The sequence below is a fragment of the Xenopus laevis genome, chromosome 8L, assembly GCF_017654675.1.
Source record: "Xenopus laevis strain J_2021 chromosome 8L, Xenopus_laevis_v10.1, whole genome shotgun sequence".
Taxonomy (NCBI): Eukaryota; Metazoa; Chordata; class Amphibia; order Anura; family Pipidae; genus Xenopus; species Xenopus laevis.
This window is the reverse complement of record NC_054385.1, coordinates 84,033,098-84,053,030: the sequence shown is the minus strand read 5'-3', so window position 1 is coordinate 84,053,030 and position 19,933 is coordinate 84,033,098. Positions and strand designations below refer to the sequence as shown.

The 19,933-nt window shown below is 39.1% G+C and overlaps 3 protein-coding genes across 4 annotated transcripts in view; 2 read left to right on the top strand and 1 right to left on the bottom strand.

Moving 5' to 3' along the window:
- The window catches only part of klhdc1.L (kelch domain containing 1 L homeolog), a 42,958-nt gene extending 41,666 nt beyond the window's left edge, over positions 1 to 1,292 (top strand). For both annotated transcript variants that reach the window (XM_041573043.1, XM_018230518.2), the window contains exon 13: positions 444 to 1,292. In XM_041573043.1, coding sequence (XP_041428977.1) covers positions 444 to 594 — 151 coding nt within the window. In that variant the 3' untranslated portion in view covers positions 595 to 1,292. The remainder of the gene's footprint in view (positions 1 to 443) is intronic.
- A 3,326-nt stretch (positions 1,293 to 4,618) lies between these two features.
- Positions 4,619 to 19,515, top strand: klhdc2.L (kelch domain containing 2 L homeolog; the record flags this gene model as incomplete). The annotated part of the gene is given in 13 exon segments (NM_001092153.1): positions 4,619 to 4,780; positions 7,313 to 7,392; positions 7,487 to 7,604; positions 8,404 to 8,519; positions 9,043 to 9,121; positions 10,747 to 10,830; positions 11,027 to 11,107; positions 11,220 to 11,278; positions 15,034 to 15,143; positions 16,177 to 16,249; positions 17,291 to 17,378; positions 18,055 to 18,107; positions 19,265 to 19,515. Coding segments are annotated over 13 exon segments (1,227 nt in total). The 3' UTR covers positions 19,392 to 19,515.
- Positions 19,505 to 19,933, bottom strand: part of nemf.L (nuclear export mediator factor L homeolog) — a 33,373-nt gene continuing 32,944 nt past the window's right edge. Inside the window, exon 34 of the mRNA XM_018230515.2 lies at positions 19,505 to 19,894. The gene's annotated coding sequence lies outside the window, so the exon portion shown is untranslated. The remainder of the gene's footprint in view (positions 19,895 to 19,933) is intronic.

The window sequence follows — 19,933 nt, the reverse complement described above, 5'->3', positions numbered from 1 at the left end:
AAGGACTAATTCCATATGTACAGTAAATGAATATAATACTCCAACATGATTTCTTCCAACAACCTTTCCCCACATCCTATAAACAAATATACCATCATTCTTTACTAATGATTAAAAAAAAAAAGAATTTCTTGCCAATATTAATTTTTCTTGATAAAATGGAGGACAGTTTAGGAAGCCTTTTGTAATTTAGTGAAACCTACATCTGCTCTGGAAGTTTGGGCATTAATTGTTTATTGTCATTAACAGTGACAATTTCCTTGAGTATAAGCTTTAAGGTCATATTTATAATATTTTAGAGACTAGTTTTGTTTGTTTGTTTTAACCACATAATAGAAAACATGTAATTTCAGGATTGTGGTATTACACTGTAGTAAAACTATGAAATCCCTATAACTTGGTCTTGGTTTATTCATGTGATTAACTGTATTTTTTTACTGTAGGTTGTGCCTAGATGCAGTTGGGAAATCTTCTGTGTTAGAAAGACAAGTGTCCTGTTTACCCTCAAAACTCCTTCAGCAAGCATTAAAGAAAATCACCTTCTGGGCTGCAACCAAATATAGACAACAGAAAAGGAATAATTCTGTTGAATAACAACAGAACTTGAGATGTTTGAAAAGGAGACACTTATTCAATTCTATTTGCACTTAACCCATTTTGAAGAATCTCCTGTAAACAATGGATTTGAAAGTTTAGGTTCACTAGTTACATGTAGAATTGTTACATTAGCCAAACATTTTTCAATAGATGTTTATCGACACAGAATAATAAATGTAAATAAGGAGTCTCCCGTGCACTAAAAACAACATATAAACATAAAGCCATTCATTTTTCGAGTACTTGGTATTGGAAATTAGCAAGTCAGCAATTTCCTACAGCACTTCCGAGCATTCAGTTGCCAGCTCTTGTGCTTCTTGGAAATTGCATGGCCTTTATTTTAAACTGCTAATGCCTGGCCTGGTGCTGGGTACTACTGACTGGGGAAATAGTTCATACCAAGCAGTTATTTTATCAGTATTGCAATGACTTTTCCATACAGGCAAAAAAGATGCTATATCTAATTTAGGTATAAAACTGTGAAAAAATGTAAAGTATTGTATTTATACTTGACTTTCAGAGCCATCCTTTTTAACAGAGAATATTTTATATGTAATTCTATTTGTGATTTTGCTGTTACACTTGTTTAAAAATGTCATATGTTTATGTGTTTGAAATCAGTAAAGAAATTACATGTTTATTGCTACAGTTTGCACTGGCTAGTGAGTCATTAAAACCATCAAATGACCAACAAATGCTTGTTTAAAATTTGTATTATTGTGCTTTTTTCCTAAATAAGAATATATTTGTGAATCAGAGTACCAATTATTCTGTTAGCTAACATGTCAAATTTTTTTGTATTTTTGCAATTCCAAGATGGGTCAATGAGAAAAAATAGTTTAGTGGTTAAAGGGGTTGTTCACCTTAAAATTAACTTTTATTATGGTATAGAGAGGGATATTCTGAGACAATTTGCAATTGATTTTCATGTTCTAGTAAATAGAACATGAATTATTTTAGTCAACTTACCTGTCATTTGTGCCAAAAAATTATTGTTTTGAACGCCATCCTCAATTATGAACTGTTTTTTTCCCTCTAATAGATTATATTCACCTTTAAAGGAATTGTTCAGTGTAAAAATAAAAACTGGGTAAATAGATAGGCTGTGCAAAATAAAAAATGTTTCTAATATAGTAAGTTAGCCAAAAATGTAATGTATAAAGGCTGGAGTGATTTGATGTATAACATGTCAGTCAGAACACTACTTTTCAGCTCTCTTGGTTTACACTGACTTGTTGCCCTGGTTACCAGGCAGTAACCAATCAGAGACTTGAGGGGGGGCACATGGGTCATATCTGTTGCTTTTGAATCTGAGCTGAATGCTGAGGATCAATTGCAAACTCACTGAACAGAAATGTACCATGTGGCCCCCCTTCAAGTCGCTGACTAACTCAGAGTTATAGAGCTGAAAAGCAGGAAGTTGGATTCTGGCTGTTTTATTAGATATCCAGTCACTCCAGCCTTTATATATTACATTTTTGGCTAACTAACTATATTAGAAACATTTTTTATTTTGCACAGCCTATCTATTTACCCAGTTTTTATTTTTACACTGAACTATTCCTTTAATGCATGTACTAAGAATCACTGGATAAAGCATGTTTATTAGACTGGGACACACAGGCAAGAATATCATGGAATATTGGGCATAAAAATGAGACATATAGCATAACTAAAAAAAACCTCCAGTCTTGTAGGAAATAATGAATAATATATGGCGCAGGTTTCACTTCGGGCTAAAAATTATCATTATCTTTAAAAATGACCCCCTTTATTGGAGCCCCTATAGATCTGCTATGGTCCATGTTCAAATGAGGGGTGGGTGTGTCCTAATGGTCCCTGCCAGAAGCACAGTAGCCCTGCAGTCATACAAGCAAAGACAGGCTTTAGTTCCCTATCAGGTCAGTCTACAATGTAGTGTGCTGAGTGCCGCCAGCTCCCATGCACAGCCTGGGAAAGAAGGCAACATGAAGTAGAACAGATGTGTGGGAAACACAACTTTGTTAGGTACATTTCTTTAATATTTAAACAAGTATAATGCACTGGCACATTGTTGTTTTTCACACAATATGTCCCTCAGCAATCTAAAGGTTAAACGAACATTCACTGCGCATACCTTTATTATGAAGGGTTGGGTTAAATGTAAAAGTAAGCAAAGTAACAGATAGCCTTGATTAATATAGGTTTGATCTCGCAGCCAACACAACAAAAATATAACAAAAGTCTCCTTGCATAAAGCTAACCATTGATGGATGAATTGTTTTTTAAAAGGAGAGTTAAAATGGTCGCAGGGTGGCAAAAAATGTGCCCATGTATGGCTAGCTTATCTCTTATTGGGCATCAGGTTTTTGGTTTCTGGCAATAAAACCATGATAATATTTTCAGTTAGCTTGGCCAAGTGTTAATATGCATATGAATACTGTATAGATTGTGCAAAGATAGGCAGGTCAAGCTTAACAAACTAAGTTGGAAGCATCAGGTATATAGTAAGACAAGAAGAAGCTGTTGGTTCAGGTCATTAAAGTCCATGTTCAAGAATAGGAGTACATTACATAGGATTGCACCCAGATGCAGCACAGAGAAGACCAATTTTAGCTGGAGATGTCTAGTCTAGCAGTAGAAGAAAATGGTATGCCAAAGCCACCTCACCATGAATTGTAGCATGCTACACTAGGCATCATTTGGGTAGCTGTAAACAGGCTGTAGAAAGGCAAAAAGAGTTCCCAGGACATCCCAATCACTGTTGATGTTTTTAAATGTTTGAATCATTCAGATATCAGGGTCCAACTGGAGCATTGGGGGCCCACTGGGTTCCAAATTCCCAGGGCCCCCCGCACGCATGCGCAAACGCCGGAGCACGTGCAGCGAGTTTTCTTTTGGCCCACTGGGTTTTTTTCTTGGTGTCCCGCCAGCCCAGTCCAACCCTGTTTTCTATTCTGTGCTATGTTAGGGTTGGGCTCTCCACTCTCCTGCTGTGGATGCCGGGGAAAACCCGGTGGGCCCTGGTCCTGTTGGCCCCGACACATGGGAAGTGTGTTCAGTGAAGCACAGGAATGCATTGGCAATAATTGACAGCAGTAATTTCTACAATGGAGGCAACAGTAATTATTGGGGGGGGGGTTTTCTAGAAAAAAAATACTGGCATTCCTATGATTTTATGTTTTTTCCTATACTTAACATTGCGATCATGCAACATTTTGACCGGCCAGGCCTCTAAAATACCGGCCAGGTGGCAACCCTAGTGTCACAGTGTACTAAAGGCGGTTGGAGTGGTGGCCCCATAGCTTGGGAGGGGTGCAGTGGGCCCTTAGCTCAGGTGGGCTTTCCGGTGGGCCCCAGTCACCACACTTAACAGAGTTTGACACTGAGTGCTAGCATGTGGACTTCTGCTTGTGGATCCTGATATGTAGAAATGTACCTGATAGAAATTTGGCCCTGTGTAACACCTTATACAGGTATGTCCAGGTTTGCAAGGGTGCTGAGCTTGGTTATGTGGTCCATATGTCTGCAAACCTGATTTATTTACTGGGCCAATGCCGATTACAGGTGCTGCTACCTATGTGAGCTGACATTCCATTGAGGAACCACTCAGGACCATAAATATTATGCATAACAGCATTTTTATTTTTTTATTTGATGTAACATAAAATGAACCTCAGTTAGTGATGTATAATTCTTGTGTTGGACTTGGAACAAATTATTATCATTATACTTATTCATTTATGGGTTGGAACAAAACATATACTTGACATAAAGTAACTTATTGTAAATGAATTATTGTTAAAGTAAATTATGTTAAATAATAGAAAATAATACAATAATTAGTGTTTTTCATATAAAGCTATGACAAAGCCCCGCCCTCGTTTGTAACATGGCACACTACTGCCACCCTCTGGCTTAGCAACCGTTGCTATGGATTAAGCCTAACAGTCCTTGCCCCCTTGACGTTTATTATTATGAGACCGGTGACGTAGATTCATCGCGCCTTCAGCTCTTTCTCGGACTTGTGTCTAATTGTTGCAGGATGGCGGATGGAAACGAGCAGCCTCTGGATGAAGAGGAGGAAGGAGAAGATGATCTGAGAGAACCATTGCCTGTGATTGATGAGAGTGTCCCAGCCGAGCGCAGCGGCCATGTGGCTGTCACTGACGGCCAGAGGATATTTGTGTGGGGCGGATACAAGGTGCTGCTGTGAGGAGACTCGCGTGGGCTTATTATATGTACATATGTGTATATAGCAATTACATTTGCACACGCACCTTTGTGGGTACTTCCGGGTTTCTTGGAGCAGCAGTTTGTGTTTTCATGTGGGGTGACTGCACGTAAAGGCTCGGTGTAATAACACACAGGCCTGGACTGGGAGTCAAACAGATTGCCAGTCCCGGCCTGATAAAACAGAATTATAATATAAGACGTCAGAGCTAAATTCTGTCATTTCGTAGAGTTGTTCCTCGTTGGCTACATGAGATAAGCAGTGCCATTAGCTTGGCATTGTGTGAGCGCCAGCCTATGGAGAAGTGTGTTTCCCCCTCATTATTCTTTTACATTATCTCCTGGTGCTTTCTAAAATGGAGAGCAGAATGGTAAAAGCAGGCAAAATGGCTAGCCAGTTGTGTGCATCCTGGGCACTGATTATACACACTATCCCTGCAACTAGGGTAGCCAGGTCTAATTTTTAAAACCAGACAAAGTCAGCTACAAAACCAGCCCACAATATGTGCAGTGAAAAAAAAGTCTAAAAAAAATAAATAAATGAATATATTGGAAGATACACCTTTTTCAAATTTTCACTGATTTCCATGAAGTAAAATAGGACAGATTCGCTGGTCACCAAGGGCGTAAGTACAGAGGGGGCCAAATAAGGCCCTAATGCATATACATATACAATAAATATTGGTAAAAACAGGTCAACAGCTAAACATTTTGGTGGCCAATAGATTTTTGCTCCAAAATTGCCTGAAATTGAGGAAAGTCACCAGAGAATGCTTAAGAGGGATGGGAGACTGGGGTTCCGAGCCCAAAATCTGGTAACACCCGTCTTCTACACAAGTCAGCCCCATTGCATGCTGGGTATTGTAGTCTAACATTAAACTTGGCAATAGGCAAATTGTTAAACAAAAACGACATTACCCAACATGCATTGGGAGACGCAGGCTTGGCACATTAGGGCAAGAAACATTTTGGCTGGTTTCCAAAGTACAAACCAGCCTAAGGCCCAAAAAGTAGTCAGAATCCATACCTTGGCTAGTTGGTATTGGGCTTTAAATTAGTAGCCCAATTTGGCTGGAAACCTGGCAACCCTGCCTGCATCAGTGGCGCAGTGTAAGCTCCCATCTGTTGGGCAAGTTCACCTTAAGAATGAACCAGTGCGTTATACTCATTTATATATAGAAGATTGTGGTTAAAAAGTAGTTTTTCGATTTATTAAATATTTCAGCAAAAACCCTAATAATCCCTCCTCTACCACTGCTCCCTGAATTCCCAGGCTGTGCAGGGGAACCGGCGGCACTCAGCTCACTGCACCGTAGGACAGGAACCAATCAGCAGCTAGCAGGACCTGATAGGGAACTGACGACTTTCTTTGCTTGTATGACTGCAGGGCTGTGATTGGCATCACTGCGGGTCGGACGCGGGTCTATAAATAAAGGGGAGCAGCAGGCCTGGGTTGGATGCGGGTAGGGAGCGGGCGGGTTAGGGTCGGGTGCGGGTCTATAAATAAAGGGTAGCAGCGGGCCTGGGTCGGATGCGGGTAGGGAGCGGGCGGGTTAGGGTCGGGTGTGGGTCGAGAAATTCTCGACCCACACATCACTAGGGTAGGGTTTTTTAACTTTAGGGTTGAATTCTCCTTTAATATAAATTCACTTTCTACTTATTTCTTTGTATTTACTACTGTTATGACTCCTTTTTGTTCTATACATTTCTTGTTCTGCTGTACAGTGCTATGTACAAGTAGTGCTTCAAAAATAAAAATATACATACACATTAACATGCTTTTTCTCTGCTAACAAATTCATATTCAAGTACTTAAATCTGGCCATATAAATGTACCTGTGTATGGAATGAAAATTCCAGCCTCTCCAACAAATATCTGATTGGGAATCGGGGACTTGCATTTGTCATTGTGGTGCTTGCAGGCAGAGGTACACTACAAATATGTTACACACAGCTATAATTAGCAACTGTTAATAAAATCCTTTTCCTTCTTTTCTCTTGGATAAAAAAAATGACAGTGCTTCCATGGGAAACAACAAAGGCCATTTCTAGGCAGCTATAATTAACACTTGTAAATCACATTTAGGGTAAAGACACACAGAGTTACTAGTAGCGGCTACTTGTCATGGATACAAAATAGACAATAGTGATAATTGGCTTTGCTAAGACACTACATGTGTTTTAGCAGAGGCAATTCTCACTATAGTCTATGGCAGGGTATTTTGTAGCCACAACAATTAGCTGCTAGTAGTAGCTCTGTGTGTATTCACCCTTACTAACACCCAGCAAGCAATTGTATATTATGTTACTTTATTCTACCTGTAGCAGAACATTGAACGCGTGTAATTGGTTATTTCTTGGAATGAATCACTATACTAGGATATACATGCTAGGTGTTAGTAAATGATCCCCCTAGCCTGACATTATAACTCTGTTGGACAGCCAAGCTTAATATTAACTTCTTACCTCCATTACATTAATAGCAACTTATCTTTATTTGCAGAATGCTCCAGTTAGAGGGTTTTATGACTTCTATTTGCCTAGAGATGAAATCTGGATCTATGATATGGAAAATGGAAACTGGTAAATGCATATATCATGTGTCATCTCTTTATGTATGTGTCCAAGTGTTTGGTAAGATGTAGTATATAAAATCTATTTATTGTATTTTGTTCAGGCAGAGAGTGAAAACAAAGGGTGAAATCCCTCTCTCAATGTCTGGAAGCTGTGCTGCATGTGTGGATAAAGTTCTTTACCTGTTTGGTGGACATCATGCCCATGGTAACACGAACATGGTAAGTAATCTCAGAGGAGCTGAAATCAACAGAGGTTTAAAATTACTTTGGGCTCAGGCAGAACTCAATGTGGTGTCTCAGATACTTGTACCGTTGCCTTTTGGCAGCCTTGATAATTAAGTCTCTAGTCCCACCTACCGCACTGTGTGTATGCATATTTGCCTGCAACACAAATCACTGTGTGTTCATGTGCCTTTAAAGTGAACTTAAAGGGGTGGTTCACCTTTAAGTTCACTTTTAGGATGTTATAAAATGGTTGATTCTAGGCAACTTTTTAACTGGTCTAAATTATTTGTCTTCTTTTTCTGATTCTTCCCAGCTTTCAAACAGGGGTCACTGACCCCATCTAAAAGACAAATGCTCTGTAAAACTACACATTTATTGTTATTGCTACTTTTTGTTTCTCATCTTTGCATTCGGTCCCTCTTCTATTCATATTACAGTCTCTTATTCAAATCAATGCATGGTTGCTAAGGTAAATTGGACCCTAACTATCAGAGTGTTGAAACTGCAAAGGAGAGCTGCTGAATAAAAAGTTAAATAACTCAAAAACCACAAATATTAAAAATGAAAACCTATTGCAAATTGTCTCAGAATATCACTCACTACATCATACTAAAAGTTACCTCAAAGGTGAACATCCCCTAACTGATCAGGCTTCTCCATGTAGCAGCATTCACTTGCCCCCTTTTATTGGGGAGCCTTAGAGTCAGGCATTAGCTTGTTTAGTTATTCCCTAAAGGGTGCATGTTAATGTTCCTGTCACAACGTACACTTATTTATGGTTTGTTATTTTCAGTTCTACATGCTGAACCTGAATCCAAGAGACGGAGATCTATTTTGGGAGAAAGTAGATTGCAAAGGAATTCCTCCTTCCCCAAAGGACAAGCTTGGTGTATGGACATATAAAAACAAGTAAATGCTCACTCTCTGCTTATCCACTGGTCAAATGACAGTATTTTGCCTGACGAAGGGGTCTGGGTGCTTTGAAATCTTACAATTTTTACTTATTCAGTTAGCCAATAAAAGTTATCACCAAACTTGACATTTTCTGCATATCCACTGAAAAGGACAGTCACAAGCAGCAGCTCAAATCAAAGAGTATATAATCAAATGCCCAAATAATCATTTTGTAATATGGTAGTAAACTATAACTCTTTGATATCACCAGTAATAGTAATTCACAAAATAAAGCTGCGTTATTCTAATATAATGTAAAGTAGTAATTTGTGACCTTTGTATTGCTGGTTTGGGCCCCATCTTATTTTTGGGCGAGTGTAGATCCTTATGTTTAATCTGGAATTGATTATTCAGTCCTGCGATATATTGCATTTCTTAATGAATTGTTATTGCTTTTATTAATTAACAATGGCTAGTAGAATCCTAATGAGAGCTTAGCATCACTTTTTCCATTAAGTATGTTTACGTTACAATACAGGCTTGTCTACTTTGGGGGATATGGCTATTATCAAGAGGACACAGCGGGGACCTTTGAGTTTGATGAAACCTCATTTGGTGTGAGTAGTACATCATTTATGTTGTAGTGTAGCTAAAACTGGGGGTCTTCAAGCAATAACCTCTCTGCTGTAGCAGAACTACAGATTTTAGTTTAGATGCTGCCAGTTCTATTTCAGCAAACACTAATTACAGATCAGACTGTTTTTCCTTGGCTAATGGAGATTTACAGAATTGTGGTCCCATTGTTCAATCTTGCAGATCATAAACTATTATACTGTGCAAATCTAGAAATATTGTCTTGTGAAGGAAGATGTTACTTGTTTATCCATATAATGCTTTATAGGTAACAATGGCTGCAGCATGTACATCATGTACAGCAGCACTAATTAAATAATGTTAATAAAGCTCTCACCAGTCCACCTTGGTTTTGTGTGCCCTGGCCATTCTCTATCTGTTTACCAGTCTGGGCAATAGATAAACATATTTAGATGGAAGAAATGCAGTGGTTTAGGAGTCAAATGTAATATTTTTTATAACTCTTTACATGTTAATTAAAGGACATGTATCCCCCCCCCACAAATGTTTTTTTAATCTGTAGCCTCTATAAAATCTCGAAACAGGCTGCAGCATTCACTTAATCACTTAGGATTCCTTCTCCTCCTATAAAACACTTGGCCCTTGGGAATTTCCTTTGACTGTTGGCTACTGAGCATGCTCAGTACCAAGCTACGTCAGTGAACCTTCTCAGCTCAGATTACAAAACACTCCAGTCTCACCACCAATGAAGAGATGACATTGTTGGTTCCCATAGAATCTGATATACCTGTCTTCTATTTTTTCTCTCCTAACCTCCTCTACTGAGCTCAGCTTAACCTTTACAATCTAAGGCCAGGACCAGACTATGTTGGATCCTGCCTGGTGCTCTTCCGCTTCTGTTCTGCGTGCACCCAAAAGCATTATTTCTGCTTGGGTGTAGGCAGACTCGCTGGATTTTGCTGCCGAAATGTGACATTTTGCATTTTGAGCCGCAATCCGTCCACGCTTGAATAGGGAAGTGGGAGCAGGAGGGCAGCGGATTCTCCACCTGCTATGTTAAACATCATCTAAGCAGGACTTTTTATCAAAGTAAGTTCAGCCTGTGTCAGCCTGAATTTTTGGTAGACGTTCACTGTTTCCAGATGTGCACGTCACTGATAATGTGTCAGAGGGAAAATAACTGCTGAGTGAAAGCTATTTGTTCTAGGAGAATGTGATGGTGCTAGCAAAAGGAGGGGGTATACTGTATGCAGTACAAATTATGCCGTTTGGGTGGCAGAAATGTGGCAAACTTATATACCTGGTAGGAAAATATAGGGTTAACATGTATTTTAATACGGTCATAAAGAAACAATAGAAACCTAATTTGTAGTGGAGTCTTAGTTCCCCTTTAAACCCCCAAATTCTAAGGTATGCTCATAGTTGAACTGCAGCAAAAGCAGAGTGCATAAGATCCCCTTTTGTCCTGCAAACACAGCTCATTATTTCTATACATAAAACCCCAAATTGCCTTTTTGTACTATCAGGAAGAAGCAACTTATTACAGACCTGCTATTGTCTGGGCACATGAGTATGGAAGCTTTTTTGTTGTATTCTCTCTTCTCCCTACATCTTTACATAACTGGAATGTTATCTCTGTTGGAATTAGAATGCAGGCCTTCCTAGAGGGTGGAACAATCACGTGCATGTCCTGAACCTTGACAACTTCACGTGGGAGCGTCCTGTGACAACAGTAATTTTTTTTGTTCTTATTCTAGTTATTTTTTCCTGCACATTCAGATTTGCAACTTTGCTAAAGTTGTGGGTTTAAATATGATTCATTGCACTCCCTATGTTTACATGTGTGTATCTGTCATTATAAAACTACAATGTACATTCATCTCAGAAAGATGTGTATGTTTGTTTAGCTAATTAGAACATCATTACAGGGTAAAAGTCCCTCCCCCCGAGCTGCTCATGCCTGTGCCACTGTTGGAAATCGGGGTTATGTCTTTGGAGGACGTTACAGGGTGAGTCGTTATTCTTTCTTATGATCTTTATTTGATGTTTTGTTTTTTTCTTTTAAATTGTGTCTTCTGTCACTGTCTTTCACTCATTGCTTCTGTTTATCTCGTGTTTCAGGATTCCAGAATGAATGACCTGTATTACCTGAATTTCAGCACCTGGGAATGGCATGAAGTGTAAGTGCTGCATAGATCCATTGCTGTACACATCTCAAAATGGTGAATTTGTTCACCATATATTAGATTACATTATTATTAACGTATTTTATATAGCGCCAACATATTTAGCAGCACTGTAAAGTAAATGTGATTATACAACTAAATCACATGAATTATATACACAGAACATATTAAGTTACATACATTACAATCTAAAGGGAATAATACACAAGGTGTGGGAGTGGGCAAGATCAGAATTAAGTGGGTGAGAGATGTGGTATTGTATATTGGATTGTATTTGGTAGTTAAGCAGAGTGAGGGTAGGCTTCGCTAAATAAGTGTGTTTTAAGAGATTTCTTTAAAGCAAAAAGGTTGGGAGAAAGTCAGACAGACTGTGGGAGAGAATTACAGAGGAGTGCAACCCTTGCAAAGTCTTGAATATGAGCATGTGACAGAAGAGTTGAGTAGCAGGTCAGTAGAGGAGCATAGTAATCGTTGGGTGATATATAGAAATGAGTTCAGAGATGAAGAGTGGGACAGAGTTATGAAGTGCTTTGAATTTAATTCTGAAAGGTAGCAGAAGCCAGTGCAGGGATTGGCAGAGTGGCATGGCAGAGGAGGATCGTTGCTGAGGTGTATAAGCCTGGCAGCAGTGTTCATTATGGACTGAAGAGGTGACAGTCTCTGGCGGGGGAGACCAATTAAAAGAGAGTTACAGTAGTCTAGACGTGATATAACGAGAGAGTGAATAAGAATTTTTGCAGCATATTGGGTGATAAATGATCGTATTTTGGATATGTTCCTTAGGTGGAAGTGACATGATTTAAAAAGTGACTGGATATGAGGAGTGAAGGACAGGGCAGAATCTAGGATTACCCCAATGCACCGGGCCTGGGGAGACAGTGAGAGAGGGTGATAGTGGAATTGTTAGCTATGATAGATACTTTCAGGATGTTACTGGTGTAAGTTGGAGGAAAGAGAACCATTTCTGTTTTAGAGAGGTTTAATTTAAGGTAGCGTTGTGACATCCAAGTAGAGATAGCGGACAGGCAGGAGGAGACGTGAGTTAGGAGTTCTGGGATGAGATCAGGAGAGGTGAGATAGATCTGAGTATCATCAGCATAGAGGTGGTAGTGGAAACCATACGAGTTGATTAATTTGCAGAGGGAGAATAGTAAGGGGCCCAGGACAGAGCCTTGAGGAACCCCACCAGAAAGAAGTAGGGGAGAAGATGCTAATTTATTGTAGGAGACACTGAAGGAACCATTAGTGAGGTAAGAAGAGAACCAGAACAGGGCTGTGTCACGAAGGCCAAGTGAATGGAGGTAGTGGAGGAGGAGAGGGTGATCTACAGTGAGAGATTGATCAGTATTAGTAGTGAGAAATGATTGTTGGCTTTAGCTGTTAAAAGGTCATTAGTTAGTCGGGTCAGGGCAATTTCAGTGGAGTGTTGTGGCTTAAAACCAGACTGTAGGGGGTCCAGCAGGTTATTGTCAGAGAGGAACGAGGTTAGTCGGTTGTAGACTAGGCGCTCAAGTAGTTTAGAGATAAAAGGTAGCAGAGAGATAGGTCGGAGGTCAAGATTGGAGGGATCAAGAGAGGTTTTTTTTTCAGAATGGGAGTGACAAGAGCATGTTTTAATGGAGAAGGAAACATTCCAGTTGAGAGCGAGAAATTAAATAGATGTGTTAAGGCTTTGATTAGACAAGGATTGGTATTGCTGAATAACTGTGATGCAGTTAGACAAGATTAGATGGAGCCTGTTTTGAGCTCTGTATGTGATCAAGGGAACAAATTTAGGTTTTGGGCAAAGCTTGTGCTTTAAAGATATCAACCTTCTATCCAACTTCTAGGGCACTTCAGGTTGTTCATTAGAATTACAGCCTTTTTAAAAATAGTTTCTAATTTTCCAAAAATAATGTTTTTAAGATGAATGTTACTAACTCAGTCGGGCAGCTCAGTAATTCAGGTGCAGATTCTGAACTATTACAATTTTGCAACATTTAGTTGATACATTGCTCAGCAGCATCTCTAGAGTATTAGCAACTATTGTATCAATTCAACAGCTGCCTGTAATGAAACTCAGGGATTCTGCTCAGCAGGGACAAATATAAGAAATGTATCAACTAAATGTATCAATTTAAAATCAGTCAGTGACCCCCCAGAAATAAGGTGAAAAATTAAACTTCAATATTAGAAAAATGATCACATATCTGGTGAACTATCTGAAAAACAACTGAGCTGAAAATAAGTGTGAGAAGGTAAACATTCCGTTCAAAAACATTTTTTAAGAGGAGTTTGTAAATGAAACGAAACAACATATGTCTGTTGCTTTCTACTCTTACACTGTTGCTTCTGACTTTTGAACTGGATTTTTGACTGGAGAATTTGGTTCTTGTACATTGTTTTAAGAGTCAGAACCAGCAGTGGAGAGAGAGCAGGACCGGACTGAGAATTAAAATAGGCCCTGGCATTTCAGGTATACAGAAGCCCAATCACCCCACACAGAGGCCCAAACAGCCTCCACCAGCCCATTAAATAATGACTTTCTATGGCACCTTATAGCAGCCCCTCTGGTATTTGCCAGAACCCACAGATTGCCAGTCAGGGCCTGAGAGAGAGACATTTTGCAAATATATGTACAAATAACTTTAAAACATTTAATGTTTATTGGAAAGTTACTTCAGATATCACTTTCTTTTTTAAAAAAAAAAAAACATGGAGCTGGTCACTGCTCCTGTATAACTATAACAAACAAGGGAAAGTTGTGCTCACCACTGATTTTTAAAACCATTAGGCGGGGGTGCAATGAGGGTGTGACCACAAAATACAAATAGTCAAATACAAGAGTCCTCTGCACTCAACCCATTATCAATATATTTAAGACAGAGACATTTTGTGCATACTGCTACTGAAAAATGCCTTACCCTTTAAACAAAACAGGGATTGTTTGTCCATATATTGCAATATATTTAAGCTGGCCAACTACGTCAAAGTCATCCCATATCTGGCCAGTCCTACGTTCAATTTTCATCTGATTCATTAAGAATTCTATTGCTTCATTATACATTTTACTAAGGGACTAAGTTTTACCTGCAACTTACTAGCTGCTTTCAAAGTAAAACTCCCAAACTTGCCCTTTTATTAGACACCAGTGGGATCACCTGACTATAGCTGGGAAGGGTGGGAGCTACAACATGGAGCTGGTCACTGCTCCTGTATAAACTATAACAAACAAGGGAAAGTTGTGCTCACCACTAATTTTTAAAAACATTAGGCAGGCTCCTTCCTTCAAAGACACTTCTCTTTGGTAAACAAAAAAACACATTGGCCCACTTATTCTTCCACGCATCTCTTATCATCATGTGCATTATAGTAAATAGAAAAATGTATTGTTCTCTGAATGTGTTGGCCCTGAACAGTGCAGAGGATCCCTGGGAGAACTACTTAAAATGGTGTCACAGAGCTTTTATAAAAAGAACCTGGGATGTTTTTTTTATTATTATTATAAGAAGCTTCAGCCCAAAGTTAAAAAAAAAAAAATTGATATACACTGGAAGGTGCCAGGCCAATTGACTGGTGACCACATGAAAAATATGTTTTCTCTCATTCCTACACAATCCTGCAGTTTATTTTATCTTCCAAGTGTGCATTTCTTGCATTTTTATCAATGTTTACCTTCTAAAGATTTTTATGCATTCAAATGAAAACTTTTGTATGGTCTCTTGAAAATAAGTGCAATACAGTCTAATCCTTCCTGTTCCTTAATTCAGAATAACACAAGGTGGAAATCCAACGGGCAGGTCCTGGCATTCTTTGACACAAGCATCGTCAGACAGTTTGTTTCTCTTTGGAGGATTTACCACGGACAAACAACCTTTAAGTGAGTGATTTGCTTTAAATGTATCCAGCCTTGAGGCTATCGCTCTGTGGGCAGCTAAAGTTGCCAGTATCACACACTAGCTGATGTGGCTAGCTCCATTGAGGAGCCAGATCCGCACTGAGTGCAGTATAGGTGTGTGCCAGTGTTCATGCTCTCCGGCACCATCTTCTGGATCCTTGCAGTAGTGAGTGCCGGCATGGAGCGTTTTTCGCGCATGCGCAGTTGGAACCATTCTGGTATTCGTGTCTACTGCGCATGCGCGGAAAGTTCCGAAGATTGTCAAAGGAAAAGAAGGGTATCCGAAGATACAGAAGATGGAGCCGGAGAGCTCTGCTGCGCTACTCTGCATAATTATGCCAAGGTACATGACAGGGATACTTTTTCCAGTGAAATACTAAGGAGGGAGAAAGCATTGAGGGGGGGGCAATGGGGATTTTTGATTAATGGGGGGGTTTAGTTCTCCTTTAAGTTTGTTTTTAATGGCTGATTTGATTGCTGTAAATTGGGGTAAATGTATTTGTGTTGTATTTAAAGGGGTGGTTCATCTTCAACTTAACTTATATTATGATATAGAATGAACAATTCTAAGCAACTTTTCAGTTGGTCTAAATTTTTTTTTTTAGATTTTGAATAATTCTTTTGACACTCCCCAGCTTTCAAATGAGGGTTACTGACCCGATTTAGACAAAAAATGCTCTGAAAGGCTTCAAATATATTGGTATTGCTACTTTTTATTACTGACCTTTCGATTCAGGCCTCTCCTGTTTATATTCCAGCCTCTTATTCAAATCAATGCATGTAATTTGGACCCTAGCAACCGGATTGCTTAAAATGCAAACTGGACAGCTGCTAAATAACTCAAAAACCACAAATAATAAAACATGAAAACCAATTGTAAATTGTCTCAGAATTGCACTCTCTACGTCATACTTAAAGTTAATTTAAAGGTGAACAACTCCTTTAATCTGTCAGTTATGTGCCCTGTCCCACACTATATCAGGATTAATCTTTCATGCATCTTTAACACAACCAGGTGATGCTTGGATTTACAGACTGTCTACAAACGAATGGATCCCATTTATGAACAATCACTCAGAAAAACCAAGGTAAACAATATACATAAAAATATAAGATCGACGTGCAGCGGCTGGTAACTTGTGGCATTTTACATATGGCTGATCTAATGTTCCCTGAATGATAGCAGTCTATCCTCTCCTGGATGCTGCTTTTATATCAAGGATGATAGGCTTCAGTGTTATGACAGATACTTAATTTACAACAGGGCGGGCATGCTTTTTCTAACTTCTTACCCAGTAAAGGGAACCAGCAACTTCGACTGACAGGACTGCTACCAGTCATGCTCATAACACATTTATGGTTTAAGATGAAAATCCTTGATCATTGGTTTGTTGAGGCACAGTTGCCAGTTGATCACCTTTTCTTTGGCATACCCACATGTTCCAATTTTTAAAGCAGCTTGGTGTGGATACTAAATAATATCCATTCATAGTACTTACTAAAATGTTCATAAATAGCGGTTAAATGTGAACGCCAGATTTAAAACCACAACAAAAAATGTTTATGAAATACCCATCCTATTGGTTACTGCCTAAAGTAGTCTTTAATTATCTATGTATTAAGTAAGTGTTTGTGAACACTCCTCTCATACCTTAGAGAAGGGGGCCCCAACCTTTTTCACCCATGAGCCACATTCAAATGTAAAAAGAGTTGGGAAACAACACGAGCATGAAAAGATCCTGGGTGTGCCAAATAAGGGCTGTGATTGGCTATTTGGTAGCCCCTATGTGGAGTGGTAGCCCACAGGAGGCTCTGTTTGACATATGTTTTCTATGTAACTAAAACTTGCCTCCAAGCCTGGAATTCAAAAATAAGCACCTGCTTTGAGGCCACTGGGAGCAACATCCAAGGGGTCAGAGAGCAACGTCTTGATTACATGCCACTGATTGGGGATCACTGCCTTAGAGTATGCCCTGCATCAGGGTATGAGAATAATTCAAGGCAGAGTTTAAGATAGAAAAATTATCTTTTATCATAATTTATCTTGTGGATAGAGGTATCATGGCTATTGGGTATGAACTGGAATGAAATAAACTTACTTTAAAAATCTATTTGTTCTTGGTTTGCAGGCTATGGCATACAGCTTGTGCCAGTAAGGAAGGGGAAATCTTTGTGTTTGGCGGGTGTGCAAATAACCTACTTGCCCATCACCGAGCGGTAAGCTGGACTCACCTGAGCTGGATTTTGTGTGATGCTTTTTGTTTCCTGGTTCAGTTCCCTTTGTTTTACTTTTAGCAGAATTGACTTTCTTCTTATTACATGTTGTTAGTACTTGTGGCACTGATTCAGTCACTTTGTGATCCTCAAAGAGCGGTACCTGGGCCACAAACTGAATTTGTGCTGACAGGCCTGAGGTGAGTGAGCCAATAGCTTGAAGTCCTGCTTCTAATAAGAACTAAGTGACTCTATGGGTTGGACATCAATCAGCATTGGTTTCTGATGGGCATAGCATGGAGCCATGTGATGCTTTATGCCACAGTCTCATTGGCCAGTCAGTCACTAGATCTGCAACTTTTGGCACCCAGAGATGAATAATAATATACGTGATTATCTCTTAGACATGAAGAGATATTTCCAGCACACTGGAGCACTCTGCTGTGACTGTCACCACGCAAGCAACGCGTAAATTGTCATGTTCACCCCTTTGTGCTCCTGTTTGGGGTGTATATCTAAATTTACAAACCATAGCACTAAGTGCTGGGTAAGCATGAAAGAGGTTAGGCTTTTCTGTGGGGTCTAATGGAATGCATGAGTATATGAATTTTGTATTTCTCTAGCACTAGGTGAAACTAGCAAGGCTGTCAGTGACCATTGTCTCCTTTTACTTCTTTAGGCTCACAGTAACGAAGTTTTAGTGTTTCCAGTTCAACCAAAGTCTCTTGTCAGGTAATGTTTAATATTTTCAGAAACCTAATATGTCACATGTACAAACATAGGTGTGAACGGACACCAGTGCAGTGTCACCTAGCAACCACACATACACTAACAATATTTTTACTTTATTGGAAGGATTAAAACTAATTGCTGATTTGTTAGCTTGGTTTGCTCTTATGCATAGTTGCAGCTGCATTAGTAAATGAGGGCCTTTGTGTGACATTTACATATGTAATGTGCTGGTGCAGATGAGGGAAGCGAAGAGGAGCCACAGCTGAAGCCCTAAATGAGGGAGCAAAGTACAGTTAGCCACACAGTATCATTCCTTTCAGCCTAATACATGTGCAACGTATTCTCGGGGGACTGGGGGTCTTGCCTGGAGGAGACCTAATATCTGCTACACTGTTTTAAAAGTTACTGGTCCTAATTACACAATCAGGACCACCTATAAAGGGTATACAAAAAAGGGTCAGGCTTAACTGTAATTGTTTAAAAATATTTAAAATACTTCAGCCTTTTCTTTACTATTTGACATTCTGGGGTTATTTATCAAAGGTCAAATTTATGTAAACTTTTTAGAACTAACAACTGGAATGGTTTCTAATTTAAGAAAAAACTGCATTGTAAAAAAAAAAAATCTCGAATCAGCAAGTTCTGGTTCAACAACGCGAAAACGCAAATTAATCAAGTTTTCTGCAGGGAAAAAAACTAAAATCGCTCGAACTGAGCTTTCGAGTGAAAGCCTTAGAAAATCATCATGAAGGCTATTAACATGACCTCAAAAGGCTTGATGGTGTATTTTTGGATTCAAGCTATGTATCATTAATCTTGAACAATTCAAGGTTTTTTTTTATTTTAAATCCAAAAATAGATTTTTGACTAAAAAGTAACCTTGAAAACTCATTTTTCATGGAAAACAACGCGAACCTTAATAAATAACCCCCTCTGTTCAGTTGTGATTTGTTATATATCTAGTGGTGCCTTTTACATAGAGCTACATTCAGAGATTTTTTTGTGTATTTTCTTCCACATGTATTTACATTCCCTTGACAAATGCTTCACCTGTAGGTCAAGTATAATCATAATGATGCGCATAAAACCAGCACACAGTGTTGCCTGAAAGACTGGGGAGTTTGTTGAATGCTGATTCTCTTGTATTTCCTTTCAAGGCTCTGTCTGGAGACCGTGATTCTGTTTAAAGAGATGCTAACAAGCTCCATGGATTGTCTCCCAAAACATTTACTTTGCAAGCTTCATCAGCGATTTGCAAGCAATAACAATACGTGTGGTTCCTGAAAGCCAAGAGCTTCACAGCTCCAAAGTGATAATGTATATAGGATATATGTTTGTGTCTTTACTTGTGGTTGGCAGGTAGCACTAGGTGTAAATATATGTACAATAAACTTCACTGTACATCAGACTTCTTTATTGCTGTGGGAAACTTCCAAAAGGAATTGGAGTGGTAGATTTAGCAGAGATCAGTTTCAGCAACCTTTTACCAAGATTTAGGTTTTTAATCCCTCTTTAAATTAGCTGTAATCCAAGGGCTCTTACATACAGGCAGCGTTAGTATGTGCCTGAGGTTATAGCTACAACTGACATGCACATAGTAAATCACATCAAAAAGCATTGATTGCAATAATACGTTTTTTTAACTCCATCTTTTGAATTTGAGGTTATTGCTGCAAGCAATAAAAAATGCCAAAAACAACACATTGTTCTGATCGAAGTGCACAAAATTGCCCTATTCACAACATGATGTAAGATCTTTGTAAATTCACCCTCGTTCTTAAACCTCCCTAGGGAGAAAAAAAAGTGCAGTGAATGATTTTTAACAA